General features: G+C 39.3%; 1 protein-coding gene across 1 annotated transcript in view; it reads right to left on the bottom strand.

Annotated features, from left to right (window-relative positions):
* POTEA (POTE ankyrin domain family member A) overlaps positions 1 to 3,225 on the bottom strand; it is a 77,983-nt gene extending 74,758 nt beyond the window's left edge. Inside the window, 2 exon segments of the mRNA XM_053896586.1 lie at positions 2,976 to 3,018; positions 3,021 to 3,225. Of these exon segments, the coding sequence (XP_053752561.1) occupies positions 2,976 to 3,018; positions 3,021 to 3,225 (248 nt within the window).
* Positions 3,226 to 24,798: the final 21,573 nt, after the last annotated feature.

The following is a 24,798-nucleotide window of genomic DNA, read 5'->3' as shown; positions in this document are numbered from 1 at the left end:
CTCTCTCTGTCCCTCTATTCCCCCCACCCCCACCCCACCCCATCCCTCTCAAAATATAAACTTAAAAAAATAAAATCTTTAGAAAATAAAAAACAAAATATCTCATCTTGCTCATACTGTGCAAAATGAAGTTTTTGAGAAAAGGATCTTGGGTAGACTATGTCCGCTACATAATATATGTGCAGGTTCTAGTTGATAAATAAGTGGATGGAAAGAGTGGATAAATACAGTAGGAGACTTCAAAAATTTTAAAGAAAATGTATATAAAGGAAAGCATACTTCTGAAACAGTAAATAATCACTTATATTTGCTAGGACTTATTTTTTTCATAAGCACACAACTAATATATTTTACTTTCATGATTAATATAAATCATTTACCTATTACATGTAATAAAGCTACCTAAAACAGAAAACATGTATCTTCTTAATATATGCATAATAAAATCTACAAGTGCAAATAAAAATACTCACTTTACTTCTGAAGCACAAAGTTGTCCAAATATGCCAATCTTCAAAATACATTTTAATTAACTCACTTGGCTTATATTAAATCCAACAATATTTTTTAAATCAAAATGAGAAATTATTCTTATGTTTATAAGATTTATATTCTTGCTCTTTTCCAGGGTTACTTCAACGATAATAAACCCTTTCTGTTGATAATAAACTTTTAATAGGACCTTTATACACCCTTTCCTGTAGAAAGCACAGAGTTTCTTTGAAGGCAGAGAAAAATCTATGTAAATACAAAGGCTCAGAAATAAGTGTCATCACATTATGTGCATTTTTGGGCTGTGTACCTACGATCACACTGATTTTTTTCTTACTTGAAAAACTAAAGCACAGCTTTGCATCTCTGTGTATATTTATTATCTATGCCACTTTCAATGATCACAGATCCATCTTATGGATGTAATGACATTTACTTATAAAAGCCATAGTATGAGTGTTTCTTAAAACATTGTTATTTTAAATAGTGCTGAGAAAAGCAAAATATATGTCATTTATCTCTAGTGATTTCCTAAAGATATTTTAGTAGAACTAAAATTGATGGGTAAAAGGAATACATATTTTTTAAAATATGTACCAAATTGTCTATTGGGAAGTTGAAAACAACCTAAACTTTAAGCCGCAGTATAAGCAACATCACTCTTTCACAAAGGTTGTAGATGAAAAACTATTTCAGTCCCTTTTTCACTTAGATTTCTTTTTCCCACGGACACTGTATTTCCCTATGTCCACTGGCCCCTTGTAGATATGCAAAGAAATACTTTGCACGATTTCAAATTACAGATTTTTGTACGTTTTGTTTTCAAAGACTTCCCTGTAAAATGAAGATAAATTTTGTTGCCGGATACAAATATGTTGTAAATATTTGCAAGTGCCTTGTCTTTTATTTTAATATTATTTTCTGATAGAGACTTTTAGTTTTTTATGTTGCTAAATAAATCTCCAGAATTCTTGATTTAAAAAAATATTTTTTAATATTTATTTTTGAGAGAAAGAGACACAGTGTGCAAGCAAGGGAGGGGCAGAGAGGGAGGGAGACACAGAATCTGAGCTGTCAGCACAGAGCCTGAAGCGGGGCTCCAACCCACAAAGCACGGGATTATGACTCCGAAAGTCAGACTGCTTAACAAACTGAGCCACCCAGGGGCCCAAATTTTTTTTTTTTTTTTTGAGAGAGAGAGAGAGAGAGAGAGAGAGAGAGAGAGAGAGAGAGGCAACACAGAATCCCAAGCATGCTCCACATTGACAGCAGGGAGCCCGTCGAAGGGCTTGAACCCACGAACACCTGAGATTAGGACCTGAGCCGAAATCAAGAGTCAGAGACTTAACTGACTGAGCCACCCAGGCACCCCCCAAAAGTCTTGCTTTTCAAGTCATTCTTAGGATGGGTAAATAGGCATTTGTGGGATTTTTTTCTGTCACTTTTCTTATTTTGCATATTACAATTTTTAAATTTATAGCCCATCTGGAACTTATTTTAGGGAGATAAAATTCTAACAAGTTTTCTCCAAATCGGCTGTTTCTCCACTACTTACGAATAGTTCACCTTTTCCTACTAATATGCAATGTCACCAGTATGAAATTCTAAAGTCTTATGTATATTTGAGCGTTGGTCATATTCTACTCTGCACCACTCCTTTATCTGTCTTTTCAGCTGTTTGTAAATGAATAATTTGTGGAAATTTCAGGTACATTTTGATATCTGGAAGGGCAAATCTACCTCCTATACAAAAACATAAGTTCTTAGGTTAATTCCAGTTTGTTAACATACAGTGTTCTATCACTTTCAGATGTACAAGATAGTGAGTCCAAAAATTTCCTTAATGACATCAAAGAAGAGCATGTGTAGCTCAAAATTCTTAAAACCAGGATGCTTTCATTTGCTTTACCTAACACTGACAAATACAGGAAGGGTACACATTTTGAGAAAAAGGAGTCCTCCTATTCAGAGCCAACTTCCACTTCAAAATGTCCTTCCAAGGTCCCTCAGGAAATAGCACACATACCTAAGTGTACACAGACATAAACTGGATACTGGATTTTGTCCCAAGAATTTCTAGCCCAGAAGTTGATTACAGGAATTATTTCTCCCATTATGCACTTTTCTATGACGTTATGTTATGAAAATGAGTCCATTAAAAACAACATGTTGTCGACACTTCATTTCGTGTGTATTACTATTGAAATTTGGGTAAATTACGTCAAACTTGAGAGTCAAATGGTCTATTCAGGAATTACCGGGTACGTGCCAGGGCAGCTGAAGACTTTGTTTTTGCCGCTCACGCTGTCGGCCTGGTGCTAGACCACATAGGGTTCCCACGACCGAGGGGCAGCGGGACCTCAGGAGGGAAGAGAACCCAGCTCCCCGAGGGAGGGCTCAGATGCACAGGTAGAGCTAGGCCTGGTGTGCTCTTCTCCACGTCCGTCCCGCCTCCTCCCTGCCAGCCTCCAAGCCCCTAATACCTGTTCATCTTGTCTCTATCATCCACGCCATTTCCCCGAAGAACAGAATCTGTTGCCCTTGCGCTGCGTTGCCCACGCAAGCAGCCTTGCGGATCTTTCTGAGATCTGTTTCTTGGACATGGTAACCCAGCAGCAAGTTGTCAATTCTATTGTTCTTCTGCCCAATGCCCCTGCCCTGCCTCTGCAAGCCAGAAGTGGAGCCCAAGGGCGACACGCCCCTCTCCTTCCCGAACCCCCAAATCCTCTTCATTGCGAACCCTGCGGGCTCCACAGAGACTTCACCCCACCCTCCCTTTCCACTACCTCCTGAGCCCAACACTAGCGCCGGAGATAGGCCAAACCCGCCTGGCCACAACACCCCAGCAGTGAGGATCCGAGTTTGGGTATCTGCCACTTCTTAGTAACTGAAGCAATAATGCTAAAAAAAGCCGGCTTGCACACTTCAGAAGACAAAATCGTAAGAGCTATCATCTTAATCCTTCCTATCAACCAGGGAAGTTTAATTCTAGAAAATAAATTTAGAATTTAACAGGAATGTCCTAACCTGTTTTGAAGTCAATCAAGATTTAAAGTCAAATACTGAAAATTAGTAAAATTATTCTTTTTTTAAAGTTTATTTTGAGAGAGAGGAGAGACCCCAGGTATATGAGAGCAAGGGAAGGGCAGAAAGGGAGACAGAGAATTCCAAGCAGGCTCCGTGCTCTCAGGGCAGATCCCCACTGGGGGCTTGATTTCACGAACACTGAGATCCTGACCTGAGCTGAAATCAAGACATAGATGCCTAACCGACTGAGCCACCCAGGCGCCCCAGTTAAATTACTCTTTTATCAGCGATGTCAGATAAGAGTAAACACATGACACCCCTGACCCCCACAGTATAATCATACAAACTATATTTATTCCGTAAGAAGCCCAATTGTATGGCTATTTCTGAGCATATATTTATCTTCTTGCTCCTGTACCTTTCTTTTTTACAAACTTTTTCTCAAAAAGAATTTATTATCTAACATAATGAACAGTGTAAGACAGGGGAAACAAAGAACCTACCCATTAGAATTTTGTCTTTGGAAAACTCTAGCTCCTTCATGGTAACCATTTCTTTTCCATCAACATCCGCCTTTAATGCAGCCTGGTTCACAAGATTCTCCAACTCTGTTCCAGAGAAGCCAACAATACCTAAAGCTATGATTTCTGGGTGAACAGCTATGAAAATAGAAGACACCATTAAAATTCCAAAAGAGCTCTTCACAGACAACTGACATTCCAAAAGAAAACGCTATCCTCAAATAGCACTTAAAATATCTCACTGCAACTACAAAATAAGTTCCCTTTATTAAAATCTAGAGGCAAAAAGCCAAAACTGCCATTAAATATACTATTAATATTGCCAACGGGACAAATCACAAAATTTCTTAAATTAAATAACTTTGTGAAAAACAAAGAAATGTACAGTTGCCAGACATGATTTATAAACCTTCAGATTATGACGTAAATTGTTCCTAGCCTAACTACAAGCTGATAAAGTATACTCACAGACAATATTTTTTTATTTTCTGAATTTCATCTAAAAATTCTGTATACATATTTAGTCTTTTATGTACATTTATAAAACTATCCTTATTATAAGAAACATATTTGGTTTAACAAATTAATTCACCTATCTTTGAAAATAGTACAGCTTGATATCTGTGTTTATTGAGTCTGTAACCTTTTCATGTGTTTTGTTTTCCAGTTTGCCTCCTTTAGCCCCAAAGTGATTATGCTTTCTAGTATTTCATATTTTACATTCATCCTAAAAGCACTTATACATACATTTATCTTCAAGTATTACTTATCTGAAAACTTGCAGGAAAGCTTCCTTTAGAATCAGGATTCTAATGATAAAGTCTCTTGCATATACAGTAATTAATAAATCAACTTTAAAATGGACATATAAATGGAGAGAAATAAAGGACATGTAAAACTAACTGGTCTCTTGAGATATCGATCAAGTAAGGACCACAAACAGGGTGGAATGAAATATTACCATTGTTTATAAAGATAATAATAGAGCTTGTGTTAATGGAATTAGACTTACACTGATCAAACTTTATTTTACTGACCAACCAAATGTAATGCCCGAACCCTTGACTTGATGATATTTCATAAAAAAACATACATAAGAAATTCTAGGGACATTTGAGGAAAATTTGAAAAAAAAAAACTTGGAGTACCAGATATTAAGGAAATAGTATTTAGTTTTCTTTGGTAGGATAAATTATTCTCTTTATTTAGGGCAAATATGCTTTGTCTTAGGTAATGCATACCAAAGGCTTTCGATGTAAAGGAGTTCATGTCTACAGCTTTGAAACTTTTTCATGTGTTTGAAAATTTTCATAACCGCTGTCAGTTCTTCCAATTGAAATAACAGAATTCTTTGGTTTCCACAACTTTGAACTTTTCAGACTATATTTAAAAAGGCAAAAAAACTATATTCATGCCATGTTTTAACATAAAACACTCTTTAAAAGAAAGCGGAAAAATACCCTTCAGACTGTCCCCTTTTGTTGCCCATGTTATTCCTAGCTGGTTTAACTCCTCACCGTATCAATTTCTTATAGAATATATTTTGGTAGCTGAGAATTTTCCCACAATTTTATACAATACCCCTTGTGACTGGAAAGAAAAGTGTAACTACTTTATGGTTTTAAACACGCTCTTTATGATGTTATAATCTTGACTTAAATGAACCCTAAATTAGCAGACTCATGGAAGTAGTTCTAGGAACTTCTGAACATTCTCAGTAGAGACAGTGCGTAGCACAAAACCAAATGTAAATAGGAATGTCCCTTTTAACTCACCAATTCCATTTCTAGAATTGGAATCTAGATAAATGAATAAAAAACACATGAGTAAATTTCCAGTGTATTCTAAGGAGTTATTTAAGAATGTGGGCAAACCTTGAGACCTTAGGATGATCACCACATCACTGATTTTATTATCGTAATTAAACATTTTTATGTGAGTAGAGCTGACACACAGTTACATTAGTTTCAGGTATACAACATAGTTATTTGATAAGTTTACACATTATGCTATGCTCACCACACATGTAGTTACCTTCTGTCACTATGTGACACTACATTACAGTATCACTGACTAAACTTCCTATGCTGGGCTTTTTATTCCTCTGACTTATTCATTCTACAACTGGAAGCTTGTCTCTCCCTTCCCCTTCGCCCACTTTGCCCAGCCCCCAATGTGCTCATTTTAACAGCAAAACACTGAAACCATTTAAAAGTTCAACCTAAATGATTAAAGTATAGTACAATTGTAGAGTACAAGGACACCATGAAGTCATTACGATTTTGTTCCCTCACACGTGTTGCAGGGAGCATGGCTGGAGTCGCAAAAGATGAGTCTACAACGTTCAGTTAAGTGAAGTTCCTCATACTCGAGTCGGAACGAGGCCCCGACTCCAGAACGAAGCTTCTTTTTACTAGGACAATTGCTAAAGACTATGTGCATCAAGTCAGCTAAGCAAGTGTGTCAATCACTCTAATGGTTTAGCTTTTCAAGGTTGAATTTCGAGTTAACTGGTTTCTCTATCACTAGGAAGGGTCAGGTGTGAAGATCAGATGTGTCCCACCTTGGACAATGTTAAAGGCTCTAGGCGTTCCTTAGAAGCCGCAGTGTTCAGCTATGGAAACATGTCCTAAGGCCTTGCACCTTCTCCAGCCCTTCCCTTTTGAAGTCTTTTCTTTGGATGCTTTTCTCCTGCACCTCCCACCTCTCCCCCTTTGGAAAACCTGGAGAGCAAAGACAGAGGCTCCTGAGGCAGTCTCAGCTTTGTTGCTGTCCTCTTCTCCAGACTAGGTACATGTAAAGTAATAAGACAAAGATTAATATAAAAATACCAATGGCAGAAAAGCTTAAGGGCTTTATATAATTCATTGGTTTTAATTCCAAGATTCGATTAGTTATCTCAGATAGAGAAGGGGCACCAGAAATCATCTCAAGTTTATTTTTGAACATTTCATAGATATCCTTTTGCAATTGAGCTATATCAGCAGAGGTGTTACCTTGAATAAGAAGGTGTCGATGCACCAGGTCCCATATCTTAGATTTATTACATACACGGGGGGGGGGGGAAGGGGGGGTGACACAAAAGGTTTTATGTTCCAATCACACTGAAGTTTTCTCTGTTGTTGTAAACTAATCAATTGATTTGCTAGAAAAAGAACAGCTTGTTACAAGTCAGATAATTGGCTCTCTGTTCGGCTATCAATCAGCCGTTGGCTGTTCCACAGCCTTTCTGAATCTTGACCCCAGTTTTGTACAAAGTGGGTGGTTTATACAGTCTGACGCAGCGCAAAACCGGCTGTTGCTGCTGTAGCTGTAATAGCTATAATTCCAAGTACAGAAGTTACCAGTAAAGCTAGAAGCCTTCGGGTGTGGTGGAAGACAGGTTTCAATATTTCATCTTTGAGATACATTTCAGGGGAGTGTTGTCAAGACCGATCCATGAATACAGGCATCCAAACCCCATTACGTGCCTTAAGGATATATAAGCTTTACTTTTCCTGGTTAAAAGAAATAATAGAATTAAGACAAGTATCAAAAGAACAATTATGGCAAGTAAGATGATTGTTATCAGGGTCCCAATGAGGCATGCCTAACATAAACAGAAAAGGAAGTCTGACACATGCTTGAATTTTATGAGTCTCATTTAATCTAAAAGAGATGGAGAATTTATTTGAAATATTCAAGTGGCCTTTCCAAGTGGCCTTGCCTAATAATCTAGTACCAATTTTCCAAAGTTCTGCAAATGGCCCATCAAGTAAACGTGGGCAGGGGGGAGCCCTCCCTCCTTCATGCCATACAGTGGGTTCAGATGTTACATCTGAAATGATGTCGTCTTGATATCGACGCCATGAGAGCTCTCTTTTGGAGCATTTGGTCCGAGCAGAGCCCACAGAGTCCCGATTAAAGACGCTTCCTTTAGAAGTATTGAGAAGAACTCTACCAACCTCTCCTCGACAGAGCTCCCAATTAACCCACTCCTCAGTATTTATCATCTTTCTTAATTGACATCGAGGCAATTAAGGAGGGTGCTCATATATAATTCTTTGACTTCTCATGGAGACTCCCTTTAGTAAGTACAATGTAGAGACCGTCCCATTGCATATTTTTGCTATCCATGCCTGTGAATGAAATGTAACACAGTGTTGCCTGTTCCAATCATATAGGTGGCCAATTTGCACCTACAGAATATTCAGGGATTACTTTTCCTTCTTCTTCTGGTTTAAATGGACCTCTATTATCATAAGGTCCAAGGAACCAAGCTGAATCATTTGCATAAACTGGGAAAGAGGGATCATCCTATGGAATTTACAGGTACTGATTGTACAGTACCTGTACTGATTGTACAACTCGAGCATGATAAAGGAGGTGGTTTTGATAAATTCAATTAATTTGGATTTAGGTTAATGGTTGTCTCTGCGAGGACCTATATAATCTGCAACTCCAAATTGCCATGAAATGCATTGCCAATATGCCATGGATATTTGTGCGTGAGACAGAGGTACTATAATTGTCTCAGGCCCTTGGGTTTTTATTTCCTTGTCTCTCCCCACCCTGAAAAATTAACTTTCCTATTTTGTCTAAATATGTAGATAATTTTTTAAAGGCTTTGTTGGAAAGAAATATCCATTCTATGATTCCATTAGCCTGCCAAAGTACTCCTGTAAGAGAAGGAGGTTATGGTAAAATGAACAAGGAAACATGTAGCGAGGAGTCAATTCGAGGAAGCTGACTGGAAGCAATCTTTTGTTCAATCCATTGTAATTCTTGTGATGCTTCCGGAGTTAATTTTCTAGGGCTATTTAAATAGGAATCCTCCTTAAGTACATCAAAAAGAAGAGTCAGTCGACAAGCAGGTATACCTAGAGTAGGACCTAACCAGTTAATGTCTCCTAATAACTTCTTGAAATCATTCAAAGTATGCAAAGGATCTCTACGAGTTTGAACATTTTGAAGCATTATTGAATTTTGTACTAGTTTTTGACCTAAATAGAACAAGGGATTTTCAAATTGAATTTTGTCTTCTGCAATAATGAGGCCATATTTTGAAAGGGTTGCCTGAGCTGCTAAAAAGAGTGCATGTAAATCATGTCGCTTGGGTAAAGCTAGTAGGATGTCATCCATGTAATGGATAATCTTAGCATGAGGAAACTGAGATCATAAACATTGGAGAGGTTCTGCATCAAAAAGCTGACAAAGAGTAGGACTATCTAACTTTCCTTGAGGTGAAACTTTCCATTGAAATCTGCTTATGGGTTCCTCATGATTAATTACAGGAACAGAAAATGAAAATCTCTATGAATCTTTAGGGTTTAAGGAAATGGAGAAAAAACAATCCTTAAGATCAATAATTACAAGTTTCCAATCTCCAGGGATAGCAGCAGGCGTCGGAAGGCCAGGCTTAGGAAGGCCAACCCCATAGGTTGTATGATTTTACTTATGGCTCGGAGATCAGTCAGCATTCTCCCAAATATATATTGCATTAATAACAGATATTCAACACCTTAAAAAGAGAAAATTGTAGGAAATTTACCTGGAGATGTTCAAGGGGCCTTTTAGACATGGTACTAGTCCATGACTCACAATTCTCTGCTTTTCCATAATTGTATTGGTTTACAGGTGTGACATGAGTGGTCCATATCCTCTGTCCTCCTTAAAAAGTGTCCCCATCAGGGGGCGCCTTGATGGCTCAGTTAGTTGTGTCCGACTTTGGCTCAGGTTTTGATCTCATGGTTCATGAGTTTGAGCACTGCATCAGGCTTTGTGCTGACAGCTCAGAGCCTGGAGCCTGTGTCAGATTCTGTGCCTCCCTGTCTCTCTCTGCCCCTCCCCCCCTCTCTCAAAAATAAACGTTAAAAAAAGTGTCCCTATCCATGTTTATTTTGTATCACAGCCAATTTGTCCCTACCATGATGGGTTATCTCATGGAAACTCTTAACAAGTAGCCATTTACATTTATCTGGTACTACCTTATGGCCAACATGGCTTTGCCAAAATCTATAACCATGCATATTATAATCTAATTATTCTCAGTATGACTGTCCAGAATTGCAGGCCACTTTTTGTGTGTTTCTGATGGAATCCTTGAAGATCTTCATGGATTTTTCTTTCTGTTCTTATGAAATCCTTGCATGCAGACTTTTATCAGGGCAGCCTATTTAGCATGATGGCTAAGATTTAGAATGTGGATCTGGGCATGATAGTTACCATTATGCAGTGACTGCTGTATACTGCAGACTGGCATTGGTCACTTAGGAAGACAGCATCGAGACATAAGGAAGGACAGTGAGTGTTTCTTTGAAGAAAAACTCTAGAGTTTCTCTAGAGGTGACCGAAAAATAAGTGCTTGGTAACATTCTACCTTTTGCCATAGAAGAGTGCCCCACCTCCAACATACTTCCCTAGCAGCCAAAGTCAGCACATCAGCTAGTACTGACCTTGGCTATGGGGACATAACAGCAAGCATGGAGAGACACCTGGCATTTGGTAATATCTGGGTGAGAATTTTCCAAGCTATTATAAAGTATGATGTACATGGTACATTTCTAACGGGAAAATTTTTGCTGTGAAAACACACGAGGTCAGGAATTAAGACCTTTGATGATGCCACAACAGGAAAAGAGGTGGCAATATGATCACCAGTCTTCAGTTCTCTAACATCCTTGCTTATGGCTGTAACTGTACCACTGAAGTTCAGCGCCAGTAATTTGTGTTTCTCTATTGTGTCATCAGCCCCATATAAAATATTGCTGAAATGTTAGCTGGAGGTGCTGACAGGAAAATAATCTGAGTGGACACGTATTTTATCAGTCTCAGCTTCCGCAACGGATCATTGAGCAATGTGCTTGTGCCTTTCTGTCTCAGCAGTCACCTCCCCTACACTGTAGGGATCCAAGGTGTAGTGAGTAGACATCTGAGTTCTGTTTGCCTTTGTGAGGTTTACTATCATAAGCCTTTCCAAGGAGAGTACACCTGGTTTCAGGAGTAAATAATCTACTCTGATCAATAGAGTTCTGGATAATCCTTCCCCTTACATTTAATAACAGCTTCTGCTATACTTGCCATGTCTTATGGGCTTGTATCCTTAATATGTATCATCTGAAATGTGATTGTTGGCACTTCAATCAAAGAGACACTTGTCAGGCTACAGAGAACAAATCCTGGAATAATGTGACCCAAATTTCTCATTGCTTTATAAGAATAGATTACTATCACAAAATAATCAGCACTTTGGTCTTCTGTGGCCAAAATAAGTTGATGAAATTCCTCACAGCACGTTGGTGGGTACTGAAGACGTATACCGGGGATTTCTTCACTTAGCTGTTTAATTCCACACATGAATAAAAGATGACAGAGTCTTTTATTTCGGTCTTTATCTTATCACCTACTATCATCTCAGAATCTTGGCTTGCTTCTTGTTCCTGAAACCTAACATACTCAGAATCATAAGGCAAATATTTTGTAAGCTCTTGAGCTATTGCAAATACGTCAGCTAGAATTAGTAATAGAAGCACTTCACCAGCCCCATGCATCTCAGTGTGCGATACGTGTTTCCAATGGTTTCTAGAAGAAAAGTATCATTAGATTGTGTTTTGTTTACTATACATGAATCTTATCTCTTCTAGGTTTGCTAAAATGTAACCATATTTGTCCATAAAGAACCCACACCCTTCCAAATAGTTTTCTTTACATTCGACGACCTTTATATATTCATTTCCCCTTCCAGATTTTTGAAAACTGTCAATTTGTCTTTGATGAAACACCAGTTTTCCTCCAATTTTTCTCTCTTGTGACCATGACAACTGTCATTTCTAAGAAATAGTCTAACATTGTAGTCTAAAGTATATGAAATTCATAAGTTTCTCTCTACAGACCTTTATTAACTTTGATGGTTGTTATGGCTTCCATTAGCTCATCAGAAAATAAAATGGAAAGCTGCTAACCCAGAGAAGAAGGTAGAGAGTTAGCCAAAATGCCGAGCCAGAAGAACTTATCCCAAATGAAAGAAAAAGATAAAGGCCATGGACAGAGATCTAAGCAAAACATATAACATGTTTATTGGAGAATGTAAAGCAACAACCATAAGATACTCACTGAACCTAAGAAAAGAATGGAAGACATCAGTGAGACGCTAACAACAGAGATCAAAGAGTTAAAAAAAGAATCAATCAGATTGGGGTGCCTGGTTGGTTCAGTCAGTTAAGCGTCCAACTCTTCGTTTCAGCTCAGGTCGTGATCTCACAGTTCCATGAGTTCGAGCCCCATCTGTGCTGATGGCATGGATCCTGCTTAGGATTCTCTGTCTCCCTCTCTCTCTACCCCTCCTCAACTTACGCTGTCTCAATCTCTCTCCAAATAAATAAATAACTTTTATATAAAAAAAGAATCCATCAGAGATGAAGAATGCAATAAATGAGACTGGCAACAGGCTTGATGCAATGAACAGCAGACTGGAAAAAGAATGAATTATTGGCCGAGAAGATAAAATAATGGGCAAAAATTAAGCTGAACAAAAGAAAGGAAGATGAATATTCAGAACAATAGACAGGAAATTCAGTGACTCCATCAAAAGTCATAACATTCATATTATAGGAATCCCATCAGAAGAGAGGGAAAAGGAGGCAGAAAATTCATTTCAAGAAATAATAGCAGTAAACTTCCCTAATCTGGGGAAGGAAACAGACATCCAGATCCTGGAGGCACAAAAAACACCTATCAAAATCAACAAAAGCAGGCTCACACCAAGGCATATTCTAATTAAATTTATAAAGCATAGTGATAAAAGAAACATCTTAAAAGCAGCAAGACAAGTCCTTCACTTACAGGAGAAAAACCCATAAGGCTAGCTGGAGATTTCTCAACAGAAACTTGGCAAGCCAGGAAGGAAGTGGCATGATATATTCAAAGTGCTGAATGGGAAAAATCTGCAGCCAATACTCATCCCGCAAAGCTATCATTCAGAATAGAATGAGAGATAAAGAGTTTCCCAGACAAACCAAAACTAAAGGAGTTCATGATAACTACACCAGCCTTACAAGATAGACTGAAGGGGACTCTGAGGGCAAAGCAGAGGCCAAAAGTGTCAAAGACAAGAAAGGATCAGAAAATCTCCAGAACAATGACAAAACATGCAATAAAATGGCAATAAATACCTATCTATCAATAAGTACCTTGAAAGTAAATGGAACAAATACTCCAATCAAAAGACATAGGGTGCCAGAATGGATAAAAAACAAAAACAAAAACAAGACCCATCTATATGTGGCCTGCAAGACTCTGCAGATCTAAAGACACTTCCAGATTGAATGTGAGGGGTTGGAGAAAACATTTATCATGCAAATGGATGTCAAAAGAAAGCCCAAGGGTTAATACTTATATTGGACAAACTAGACTTTTTGTTCTTGTCGTTTTTATCCTGCTTTGCTATCAGTGTAGAACTGGCCTCGTGGAATGATTTTGAATGTGTCCCCTCTATTCCATTATTTGTAAGATTTTGATTAAGGTTGTCATCCATTATTTCTTTTTTTTTCAAAAAAATTTTTAGTGTTTATTTTTGAGACAGAGAGAGACAGAGCATGAATGGGGGAGGGTCAGAGAGAGAGGGAGACACAGAACCGGAAGCAGTCTCCAGGCTCCGAGCTGTCAGCACAGAGCCCGACGCGGGGCTCGAACTCGTGAACCACGAGATCATGACCTGAGCCGAAGTTGGAACTTAACTGACTGATCCACCCAGGTTCCCCCATTATTTCTTTTTAATGTTTGGTAGAATTCACCAGTGAAGCCAGATGGTCTTGGGATTTTCTGTGCTGGGAGATTTTTGATTCCTAATTCAACTTTCATTCTTGTCATGGGTCTAAGAAGATTTCTTACTTCTTGGATTCAAGATTCATGATTTTATCTTGGTAATTTGCACATTTTAAAGAATTATCTTATTTCTAAATTATTTGATTTGTTACTATATAACTGCTTATAGTAATCTGTAATCACACTATACTTCTGTGGTTATCTGTTCTATTGTTTTTCCCTCCATTTCTCATTTTCATTTTTGAGTCTTCTCTCTCTCTCTCTTTTTCTTTTCTTTTCTTTTTTTTTCTTTTTTTTCTTTTTTTGCTTAGTGTAGTTAAAACATTGCCAAAATTTGGGTTTGTTTGTTTGTTTTTGGAAAAAATGGTCATTACTTTAAATATGTTATTGTTTATTCTAGTTTCTATTTTATTTCTGATTTTTCTTTCTTATTCCTTCATCTATTAAATTTCAGCCAAGCTCCTTCTTTTTATAGTTCCTTATAGTGTAATGGTACAATGCTTATTTGAACTCTTTTAAAGTTTGGTTTTTTTGTTTATTATTTATTTATTTTAAGAGAGAGAAAGCATGAGTGGGAGAGGGTCAAAGAGAGAGAATCCCAAGCAGACTCCACACTGCCAGCCAGCACAGAGCCCCATGTGGGGCTCGAACTCACAAACTATGAGATCATGACTTGAGCTGAAGTTGGACACTTACCCAACTGAGACATCCAGGTGCCCCTGAACGTTTTTTCTTAATACAAGCATTTATGGTATCCATTACACTCTATCATCTGTTTCTGGTGCATCCCATAGGTTTTGGAATATTGTGTTTTCTTTTTGATTTTAAGACATACTTTGACTTGCTGTTCGATTTCTTATTTGGCCCATTGCTTGCGCAGTAGTGTGTTGTTTAATATTTATATATTAAATATTTATTATTTATTACAAAAAAAGAAGGAAAAGAAAATGATATTGAACTATTTGAAAATGGTACCATATTGAAAACCAACATAGAAGAGTGTTTCATAAACTTTATCACCAAAATCAACAGAGTTGCAAGATGCTCCCAAGGGAAATATGCTTTTTTTCACTCTAAGTTTTTTTTAACTTCCTCCTTTGCATAAACTGCTGTTGCTGAAGAGATCATGTCAAATTTTGTTTCTGTTTCTCCTGATTCCAACTGCATCTTTATATTTAAGACGTTTTGGCTCACCACACAGAGAACTAAGAAATCCACGCTTATCTGATATGTACTCAGAGGTTCATGGAAGTACCTGTCCATCACATAGGCCAGACCAGGTTCCACAAACCAGGAATGAGGAACCAAAGGAGTCTCATTGTTTTTGTGCTCAAACACATAGGGTGTTCTGCACCGGAAATTCCAGCTCTACAGGCAACATAATGACAATCAATTCATACCTTTCAGTACTCACTCTAAACGTTAATGGACTAAGTGCTCCAATTAAAAGACATAGGGTAACAGAATAGATAAGAAAACACTATATAACTCTATGCTGTTTACAAGAGACACGTTTTAGACCTAAAGACGCCTTCAGGTTGAAAGTAAGGGGATGGAGAACCATCTATCATGCTAATGGTCGCCAAAGAAAGCCAGAATAGTAATACTTACAGCAGACAATCTAGATATTAAAATAAAGACCACAAAAGATGAAGAAGGGCATTATAACTTAATTAAGGGGTCTATCCACCACGAAGATCTAACAATTGTAAACATTTATGCTCCAAATGTGATAGCACCCAAACATAGAAATCAATGAATCACAAACGGAAAGAAACTCACTGACACTAACACCAGGATAGTAGAGGACTTCAACATCCCATTTATGACAATGGACAGATCATCTAATCAAAAAACCAACAAGGAAACAATGGCTTTGAATGACACATGGGATGGGATGGACTTAACAAATATATTCAGAACATCTCATCCTAAATCAACAGAATACGCATTCTTCTCAAGTGCACATGGAACATTCTCCAGAAGAGATCACATACTGGGACGCAAACCAGCCTTCAACAAGTACAAAATGATCTAGAACATACAGTGCATATTTTCAGATCACAATGCTATGAAACCCGAAATCAACCACAAGAAAAAAACTAGGAAAGATGACCAATACTTGGAGACTAAAGAACATCCTACTAAAGAATGAAGGGGCTAACCAAGAGGTTAAAGAGGAAATTAAAAAGTACATGGAAGCCAATGAAAATGATAACACCACAGCCCAAAACCTCTGGGACACAGCAAAGGTGGTCATAAGAGGGAAGTATATAGCAATCCAGGCCTTCCTAAAGAAGGAAGAAAGGTCTCAGGTGTAATCTTACACCTTAAAAAGCTAGAAAAAGAACAGCAAATAAAACCCCAAGCCAGCAGAAGACAGGAAATAATCAAGATTAGAGAAAAAAATCAATGCTATCAAAGCCAAAAAACCCAGAAGAGATCAAAGAAACCAGGAGCTGGTTCTTGAAAGAATGAACAAAATTGATACAACCTTAGTCAGTTTGATAAAAAAAAAAAAAAAAGGAAAGGACCCACATAAATAAAATCAAGAAGAAAAGAGATCACAACCAACACTGCAGCAATAAAAAAAATAAGAGACTATTATGAGCAGTTATATGCTAAAAAAATGGGAAGTCTGGAAAAAATGGACAAATTCCTAGAAACCTATAAACTACCAAAACTGAAACAGGAAGAAATAGAAAATTTGAACTGGGCAGCTGGGTGGCTGAATAGGTTAGGCGTTTGACTTTGGCTCAGGAAATTATCTCACAGTTCATGGGTTCAAACTCCCGGTCGAGCTCTATGCTGACAGCTCAGAGCCTGTCGCCTGCTTTGGATTCTGTGTCTCCCTCTCAGACCCTCCTCTGCTCATGCTCACTCTATCTCTCTCTCTCCCTCTCCATCTCTGTCTCTCAAAAATAATTAAGCATTACAGTTTTTAGTTAAAAAAAATAAATAAATAAAAAAAAATTTGAACAGACCCATAACCAGTAAAGAAATCAAATTAGTAATCAAAAATCTCTCAAAAACTAACAGTCTGGGGCCAGGTGGCTTTCCAGTAAAGAAGAGTTAACACCTATTCTTTTGAAGCTGTTCCAAAAATAGAAATGGAAGGAAAACTTCCAAACTCACTGTATGAAGCCAGCATTACCTTGATTCCAACATCAAAGACCCCACTAAAAAGAACTTCAGACCCAATTTCCTTCATGAACAAGGATGCAAAAATCCTCAACAAGATACTAGCCAACTGGATCCAACAATACATGAAAAGAATTACTCACCATGGCCAGGCCGAATTTATAATGGGATGCAAGTCTGGTTCAATATCTGCAAAACAATGTGATACATCACATCAATAAAAGAAAGGACAAGAACCACATGATCTTCTCAATAGATGCAGAAAAAGCATTTGACAAAATACAACATCCTTTCTTGACAAAAACACTCAAGAAAGCAGGGATAGAAGGATCATGCCTCAAAATCATGAAAGCCATGTAGGAAAGATCCACCATTAATATTATCCTCAATGGGGAAAAACGGAGAGTTTTCCCCCTAAGTGCAAGAACAAGACAGGGATGTCCACTCTCACCACGGTTATTCAACATAGTATCGGAACTCTTAGTTCTCAGCACTCAGACAACACAAAGGAATAAAAGGCATCCAATTCAGCAAGGAGGAAGTCAATCTTTCACTCTTCCCAGATGACATGATACTCTATATGGAAAACCCAAAATATTCCACCACAAAACTGCTAGAACTAACCCATTAATGCAGCAAAGTAGCAGGATATAACATCAATGAACGATACACCAATAATGAAGCAACAGAAAGAAATCAAGGAAACGACCCCATTTACAATTGCACCAAAACCCATAAAATACCTAGGAATAAACATAAAGCAAGAGGTAAAAAGTCTATACACTGAAAACTATAGAAAGCTTATGAAAGAAACTGAAGAAGACACACACAAAAGGAAAACTATTCCGTGCTCCTGGATTGGAAGAATAAATATTGCGAACATGTCAATACTACCCAAAGCAATCTACACATTCAATTTCAAACAACACAAGCATTCTTCACAGAGCTAGAACAAACAATCCTAAAATTTGGAACCACCAAAGACCCTGAATAGCCAAAGCAATCTTGAAAAAGAAAACCAAAGAAGGAGGCATCAAAATCCCGGACTTCAAGCTGTATTACAAAGCTGTATTCATCAAGACAGTATGGTACTGGCACAAAACAAACACTCAGATCAATGGAACAGAATAGAAAACCCAGACATGGACCCACAAACGTATGGGCAACTAGTCTTTGACACAGCAGGAAAGAATATCTGATGGAATAAAGACAGTCTCTTGAGCAAGTGGTGCTGGGAAAACTGGACAGCGACATGCGGAAGAATGAACATGGACCACTTTCTTACACCATACACAAAAATAAACACAATATGGATGGAAGACCGCAATGCAAGACAGGAAGCCATCAAAATCCTCAAGGAGAAAGCAGGCAAAAACCTCTTTGACCTTGGCCACAGCAACTTCTTACTCAACACGTCTCTGGAGGCAAGGGAAACAAAAGCAAACATTAATTATTGGGACCTCATCAAGATAAAAAAGTTTCTGCACAGGGAAGGAACAATCAGCAAAACTAAAAGTCAACCAAGGGGATAGGAGAAGAAAGTTGCAAATGACATATCCGATAAATGGTTAGAATCTAAAATCTACAAAGAACTTCTCAAACTCAACAGCCAAACAACAAATAATCCAGTGAAGAAATGGGCAAAAGACATGAATAGACACTTCTCCAAAGAAAACATCTGTATGGCTAACAGACACATGAAGAAATGCTCCACATCACTCATCATCAGGGAAATACAAATCAAAACCACAATGAGATGCCACCTCCCATTTGTCAGAATGGCTAACATTAACTATTCAAGCAACAGCAGATGTTGGTGAGGATGCAGAGGATCTCTTTTGCACTGCTGGTGGGAATACAAACTGGAGCAGCCACTCTGGAAAGCAGTATGGAGCTTCCTCAAAAAGTTAAAAAGACAACTACCTTATGACCCAGCAATTGCACTACCAGGTATTTACCCAAGGGATACAGGTGTGCTGTTTTGAAGGAGCACATGCACCCCAATGTTTATAACAGCATTATCGATAATAGACAAAGTATGGAAAAAGCCTAAATGTCCATCGACGGCTGAATGCATAAAGATGATGTGGTATGTATGTATGTGTGTGTGTGTGTGTATCTATATCTATATCTACACCTATATCTATATCTATATGTCTATATATACCTATATATCTATATCTACATCTATATCTTTATCTGCATACAATGGAGTATTACTCAGCAATCAAAAACAATGAAATCTTGAAACTTGCAACTACGTGGATGGAACCAGAGGGTATTATGCTAAGTGAAATTAGTCAGTCAGAGAAAGACAAATATCATATGACTTCACTCATATGAGGAACTTAAGATACAAAACAGATGAACATAAGGGAAGGGAAGCAAAAAGAATATAAAAACAGGGAGGGGACAAAACATAAGAGACTCTTAAATATAGAGAACAAACAGGGTTGCTGGAGGGGTAGTGGGAGGATGGGCTAAATGGGTAAGAGGCATTAAGGAATCTCCTCCTGAAATCATTGTTGCACTATATGCTAACTAACTTGGATGTAAATTAAAAATAAAGTAATTAATTAAAAAAAAACATTGGGTGTTCTCTCTTGAGTTATGAAACAGGTAAAATCTAAGCTGCCTTGGCACGACAATAAGAGGATGTTGAAGTAAGCAATTTTGTTCTACAGCTGAATGGCTTTTTAAATAAGTCTTAAGATATTTGTGTTCCAACCGATATTTTAGGTAACCTAGTAGAATTGTTTTCAAACCTTCATAAAAGGATGGCCAATTATGGTTGTAGCCAAATTCAGATAGAGATTTTACCAAATCAAAAAGAGTCTCATACTCTTCAATTGGTTTTAGAGAAGGAAAGTTAGTATTTCTCCACTTAAGATTTCCCTATTTCTTTGGAGTCCTCTCTTAAGAGCTATTTCGACAAATACAGCATTTTCCCTTCCTTTGACTGCAGCTGTGATAACCTGGGTGAAAGCAATTGGTTCTCAAACATTTCTAGACCTATATTTGCCAATAGCAAAATCTTCTCCAGAAGCTCTTTTTCTTTTAACTGTTGAAATGATTTCCATTTCTGATTCCATCCTCACCCCATTCCCAGTGCATGCTTAAGTATGGGATCCATTATGTAACTATGATAAGCAGCTAGAGCTGATATGATGGGCAGAAATATATTCCTTTTCTCAAACTGCTCAGCTAGCTTTTCACACCTGACTATAACTTTTGCTTCTCCTGAGTACATGAACTAGAACTGTTAAAGATACAATGCACACCTTTATGGAAAGAGAGAAAAGCGCCTCCGAAATCTCCTTTGCAGGAATGTTTCTGACCACCAACATTCTCCCTCCATCTGCCTCTGCCTATGACCTGCTCTAGCGGTGGATCACCTTCACAGCATCTTCAAGGGAAATGACCCCTGCACAGTGGACAGCAGCAAAGTCTTCCACTGAGGAACCTAATATGGCATTAGGAAAAATGCCCCAGTATTTACGGACAGTCATCAAAGATACTTAGGGTCTACAAAAAAGAGATTGGACTATTTCAGGATTTGAAAATTCCTCATGGCCATTCTCCATTATTTCAAGGAGACTGATGGGCTTATACTGGAGAAACAACTTGGCCGTTTCCTGGGATTTTTCTCTGAATACTGGTTCACATGTGAGTGGGATCTTGCCCATCCATTGGTAGTGGAGTCCATTTCCACAGAATATGAGTATTATTTGGGGGGACCCCAAGTTTTAACTGTTCCCTCTGTGGCTGCTGATTCTAGCTGTTGCCTTAGATGTTCTGAGGAAGCTGTTACAAATGCTTTCCTGTATAGGTAGCTTGTGTGGTTCCTTCTACAGGATGCTGTATAGGCCAGATTTTGCAGTGATTTGGGCCCAGATGATGAGCAGTGTCTTCCACTGGGAGCTGGAGGGATTTCCTTAAAGCTGCAGACTATGAAAATGTTTCATACAGCCTCCTAAGATTCTGAGATTGCTGTTTCAACTGATGACAACATGGATGTTGGCTACCCCAGACCCAAAACTGCGAACCCAAGCTCCTCTGCCAAATTCTTGGGATTCTTCCCAAGCCTCCAGGTTTCCTAGAATGGGCAGATCCAACCACTTATGCTGTTTACACTGTCTCACTAGTGCAAAGATGGAAGAATCTTTTCATGGACATCATCAGAAGTAACTTAATGAGGCCTGCTATTTCCACTGAAGATTTCAGTGGTCACTGTTGCCTTTCACTGATCCAATCTTCAGACCAGGAGCCCCTTATGGCTTGTTTCTTCCAGTGGTGTTTGCCAAGAAGGGTGTCCAATTCAGTGAGATCTCCATCAGACATTCCAATGCTGTGAGCCTCGATGTGCTGCACTTTTAATGGGTCAACAGGAGTCAAACAGATGCTCTATAGGGGCCTCCCCTGCTGCCTCTGAGATGGTCTGGTGATGAGAGGAGCTGATCATCTTGACTGACAATCATCTTGATTCCCCAGACTGCGGTTTGGTCTTCTAGTGCTTCATAAAGGAAATAATAAAAAGCATTTCAGCTTTCATTTTCAAAATTAATTTGTAACGGTGACAGTGATGATAACTAAATAATGTAACAGTTTGTAATGAGTGTGAATATGGTGAATTGTGCTAACTCAGGATCAATAAAACATGGTTTTTACCTTCTCCCTTCTTTACTATCTAGCATAATCATTCACAAATTTTGGAGTGAATTTAAGATCTGGGAAACTTGGGAGTGATGTCGCCAAAATAACAATGTAGGAGACCTCCATCCCATCACCATGATCAACAGACAGCTATCCATGAAAAAACAAAAAATTGGCTCTGGAAGAGCCCAAGAGTCCTCCTAAGAAACTTCAGCAACACAGTGGGGCAAAACAAAACATAAACAAACAAACAAACAAAAAACAAAAACAAATTGAGAATAACTACAGAAAAAGAAAAGGACACTTCATTTTGCCTGCATCATCTCATCCCTCAAGTTGGCACTGCTCAGTGCCAAGAGGGAAGTTCCCAGCTAACAAGAGTCCCACTTACCAGAAAAAGAAGAGCAGGGTGAGTGACCAGTTTCCATTGCCTTTTGGAAGGTCCCACTTCAGTTTCATCCCACCCAGAGACCAAAAGAGCTGACATGTACAGAGGAACAAAAAACAAGTGCAGGAACTACTCATAGAAGCCACGCAGCAGGACCTACTCTCCAGAAAAACCCAGCAGCTTTTGCCACTGAAGAAATCAGTGACCAACTTAGCCTCCATGGAACCCCTGCAGTTTTCATCAGCTTTCACTCCACAGGTACTGGCATTCACTGATACCAGTTTCCTGAGTCTCTTCCCACTACTTCCCCTGTCCTGTTCCCATAAGGGCCTGGAAACTGCACCAGCAGCCATCCCAGGTCTCTGTGGTTGCACAAGTGTAAGATGCCAGCCAGCCTAGGCCCCTGAGGCTGACCCACCACCAGGTGTGTACTTGGGCTAGCCCACTCTGCTGTGCACTTGCACACAGCCAGCCTGCCAACTGTCACTGTCCTCCACTGTAGTGTGCATGCCTTGGGGGAAGACTGTGGAGGCACAGGAGAGGACACCAAAAACCAGGGCTTCTGCAACTGCTTGTGGGCTTGAATTAGGCCTTGTCTTCTGTCACTGGCCTGTGCCACTATAATCACCTGCAGCTAGTTTCTCCAGCTGTGCACCCACGCACCGCAGGCTTGATTTCTGCCAACAGTCTAGACTGTTGTACACCCATGGCAATACCCAGCAGCCACAGTATGCATGCCAGTGACTTGTAGTTAGGTCCGTCCATTCATGCCTACCCTGACCCCCACCACTACAATGCATGTCCAAGTGGTACATGACACTACCCAGGCACCTACAGCTGGACCCTGAAGCCAAGTATGTCACCACAAGTTCTGGCCACCACCACTACCTGCCTGGTCCCTAACCACGATATGTGGAGGTGCCACTGAGAGCCCCAATTGCCCTTTAAACCACTATGGACGCCTTGAACGCTTGCCAAGGACCACAGTGTTGTAGATGCTGTGGATCCCAGTGGCCTGAGCCAAAGACCCAGTGTCATCCACACCCTACACTTGGGGTCCTGTGTCAACATGCCCACTCTGAGGTGAAAGTCTTACCTTATCAAAGTCAGGCCATAAAGTCCAGAAGAGGTGACTACTTCTTCAAATGCACAGATGTACAAAATGCTATAGGAATCACAAAGAATTAGGGAAACATGTCTCCGCCAAAGTAATAGACTAAACTTCCAGTAACTGGCCCCAAAGACATGGAGATCCAAGAATTGTTCAACAAATAATTCAAAGCAGTTGTTCTAAAGATGTTCATGGAGCTATAAGAAAACACATATAAGCAATTTAACAATATCAGGAAGACAATACAAGAAGAAACTGAGAAATTCAACGAAGAGTTAGAAAATATTTTTAAATACAGCAATAAGAACTTTGGGACTTGGTGGAATGCAGTAAATGAAGAGTTCAGTAGAGAGCTTCACTCTCAGACTTGACAAAGCAGAATAAAGACTCAGTGAGCTGAAACACAGATCATTTGAAATTATCCAAATAAGGAGGCGCCTGGGTGGCTCAGTCAGTTAAATGTCCGACTTTGGCTCAGGTCATGATCTCGCAGTTTGTGAGATTCCCCCATTGGGCTCTGTGCTGACAACTCAGACCCTGGGCCTGCTTTGGATTCTGTGCCTCCCTCTGTCCCTACCCCTCTCCTGCTCGTGCTCTGTTTCACTCTGTAATAAATAAACAAATTTTTTTTTTTCAGAAATTATCCAAATCGGAGAGTAAAAGGAAAAAAAAGAATGGCAAAGAATAAAGAAAACCTATGAAACTGAAGGACCCCACCAAAAAACAAAACAAACAATGTATCATTGGAGTCCCAGAAGGAGGAGAGAAAAAGGGATAAAAAAGCATATTCAGAGAAATAATGGCTAAGAACTTCCCAAACTTGGGTAGAGATTTGGACGTCCAAGTTTATGAAGCAAATAAATCACTACGAAGTTTCATTCCACAAAAATCCTCTCCAAGACACATTATAATAAAACTGAATAAATCAAAGACAGAGAAATAAGTTAAAAAGCAATGGGAGAGAAACAAAACAAAACAAAACAAAACTCCAATACCAGGTAAACCCCGTAAAGCTAAAGCAGATTTCTGAGCAGAGAGCTTGCAGGCCAGGAGAGAGTGCAGTGATATAGTCAAAGTACTACAAGAAAGAAACTGCCAACAAGTAAGACTTAACTGGCAAAGTTGTCTTCAGAAATGAAGGCAGAATAAAGACTTTCCCTCACAAACAAAAGCTGAGAGAGCTCACCACAGCTAGACCTGTCTAGCTCACATGGTGGGCTTCCAGGCACCATGCCGAGTGAGTCTTCACCGCTTCTGGACCCCTGGGGCGTGTTGTCAGACTTTCCTATTGAGTCCCCATGGGGAGAGAGCCTTAGCTACGGTTACGGCTGGGTCCAGGGATGTCGCCAGGGCCGAAGAGACTCCGGTCTTGTGATGTCCTTCGAGAGCTGAAGTGAGGGCCCATGCGACAGGGCGGCTGAAGCGTACAGTTAGTGTTCAAGGCCGGCATAGGTTTCGGTGGAAGGTCCCGGTGCGGCGTAGGGTTAGGGTTAGGGTTAGGTCCCAGGAGGCTCCAGGTGCTGAACCCACAGCAGGGCAGTGGTCTCCCAAAGGGCTGAGTTGAGGGCACAAGGGAGGGTGCGGGTCAGGATCAGTCTTTGCCAAGGCCACACAAGTCGATGGGCCCCTGGTCGGGGAGGCCTCAGGATTCCTCTCTGGCAGCT

This window comes from Panthera pardus, unplaced genomic scaffold (assembly GCF_024362965.1).
Source record: "Panthera pardus isolate Hobbes unplaced genomic scaffold, ASM2436296v1 HiC_scaffold_7, whole genome shotgun sequence".
NCBI classification, from domain to species: Eukaryota; Metazoa; Chordata; class Mammalia; order Carnivora; family Felidae; genus Panthera; species Panthera pardus.
This window is presented reverse-complemented; position numbering and strand designations above follow the sequence as displayed.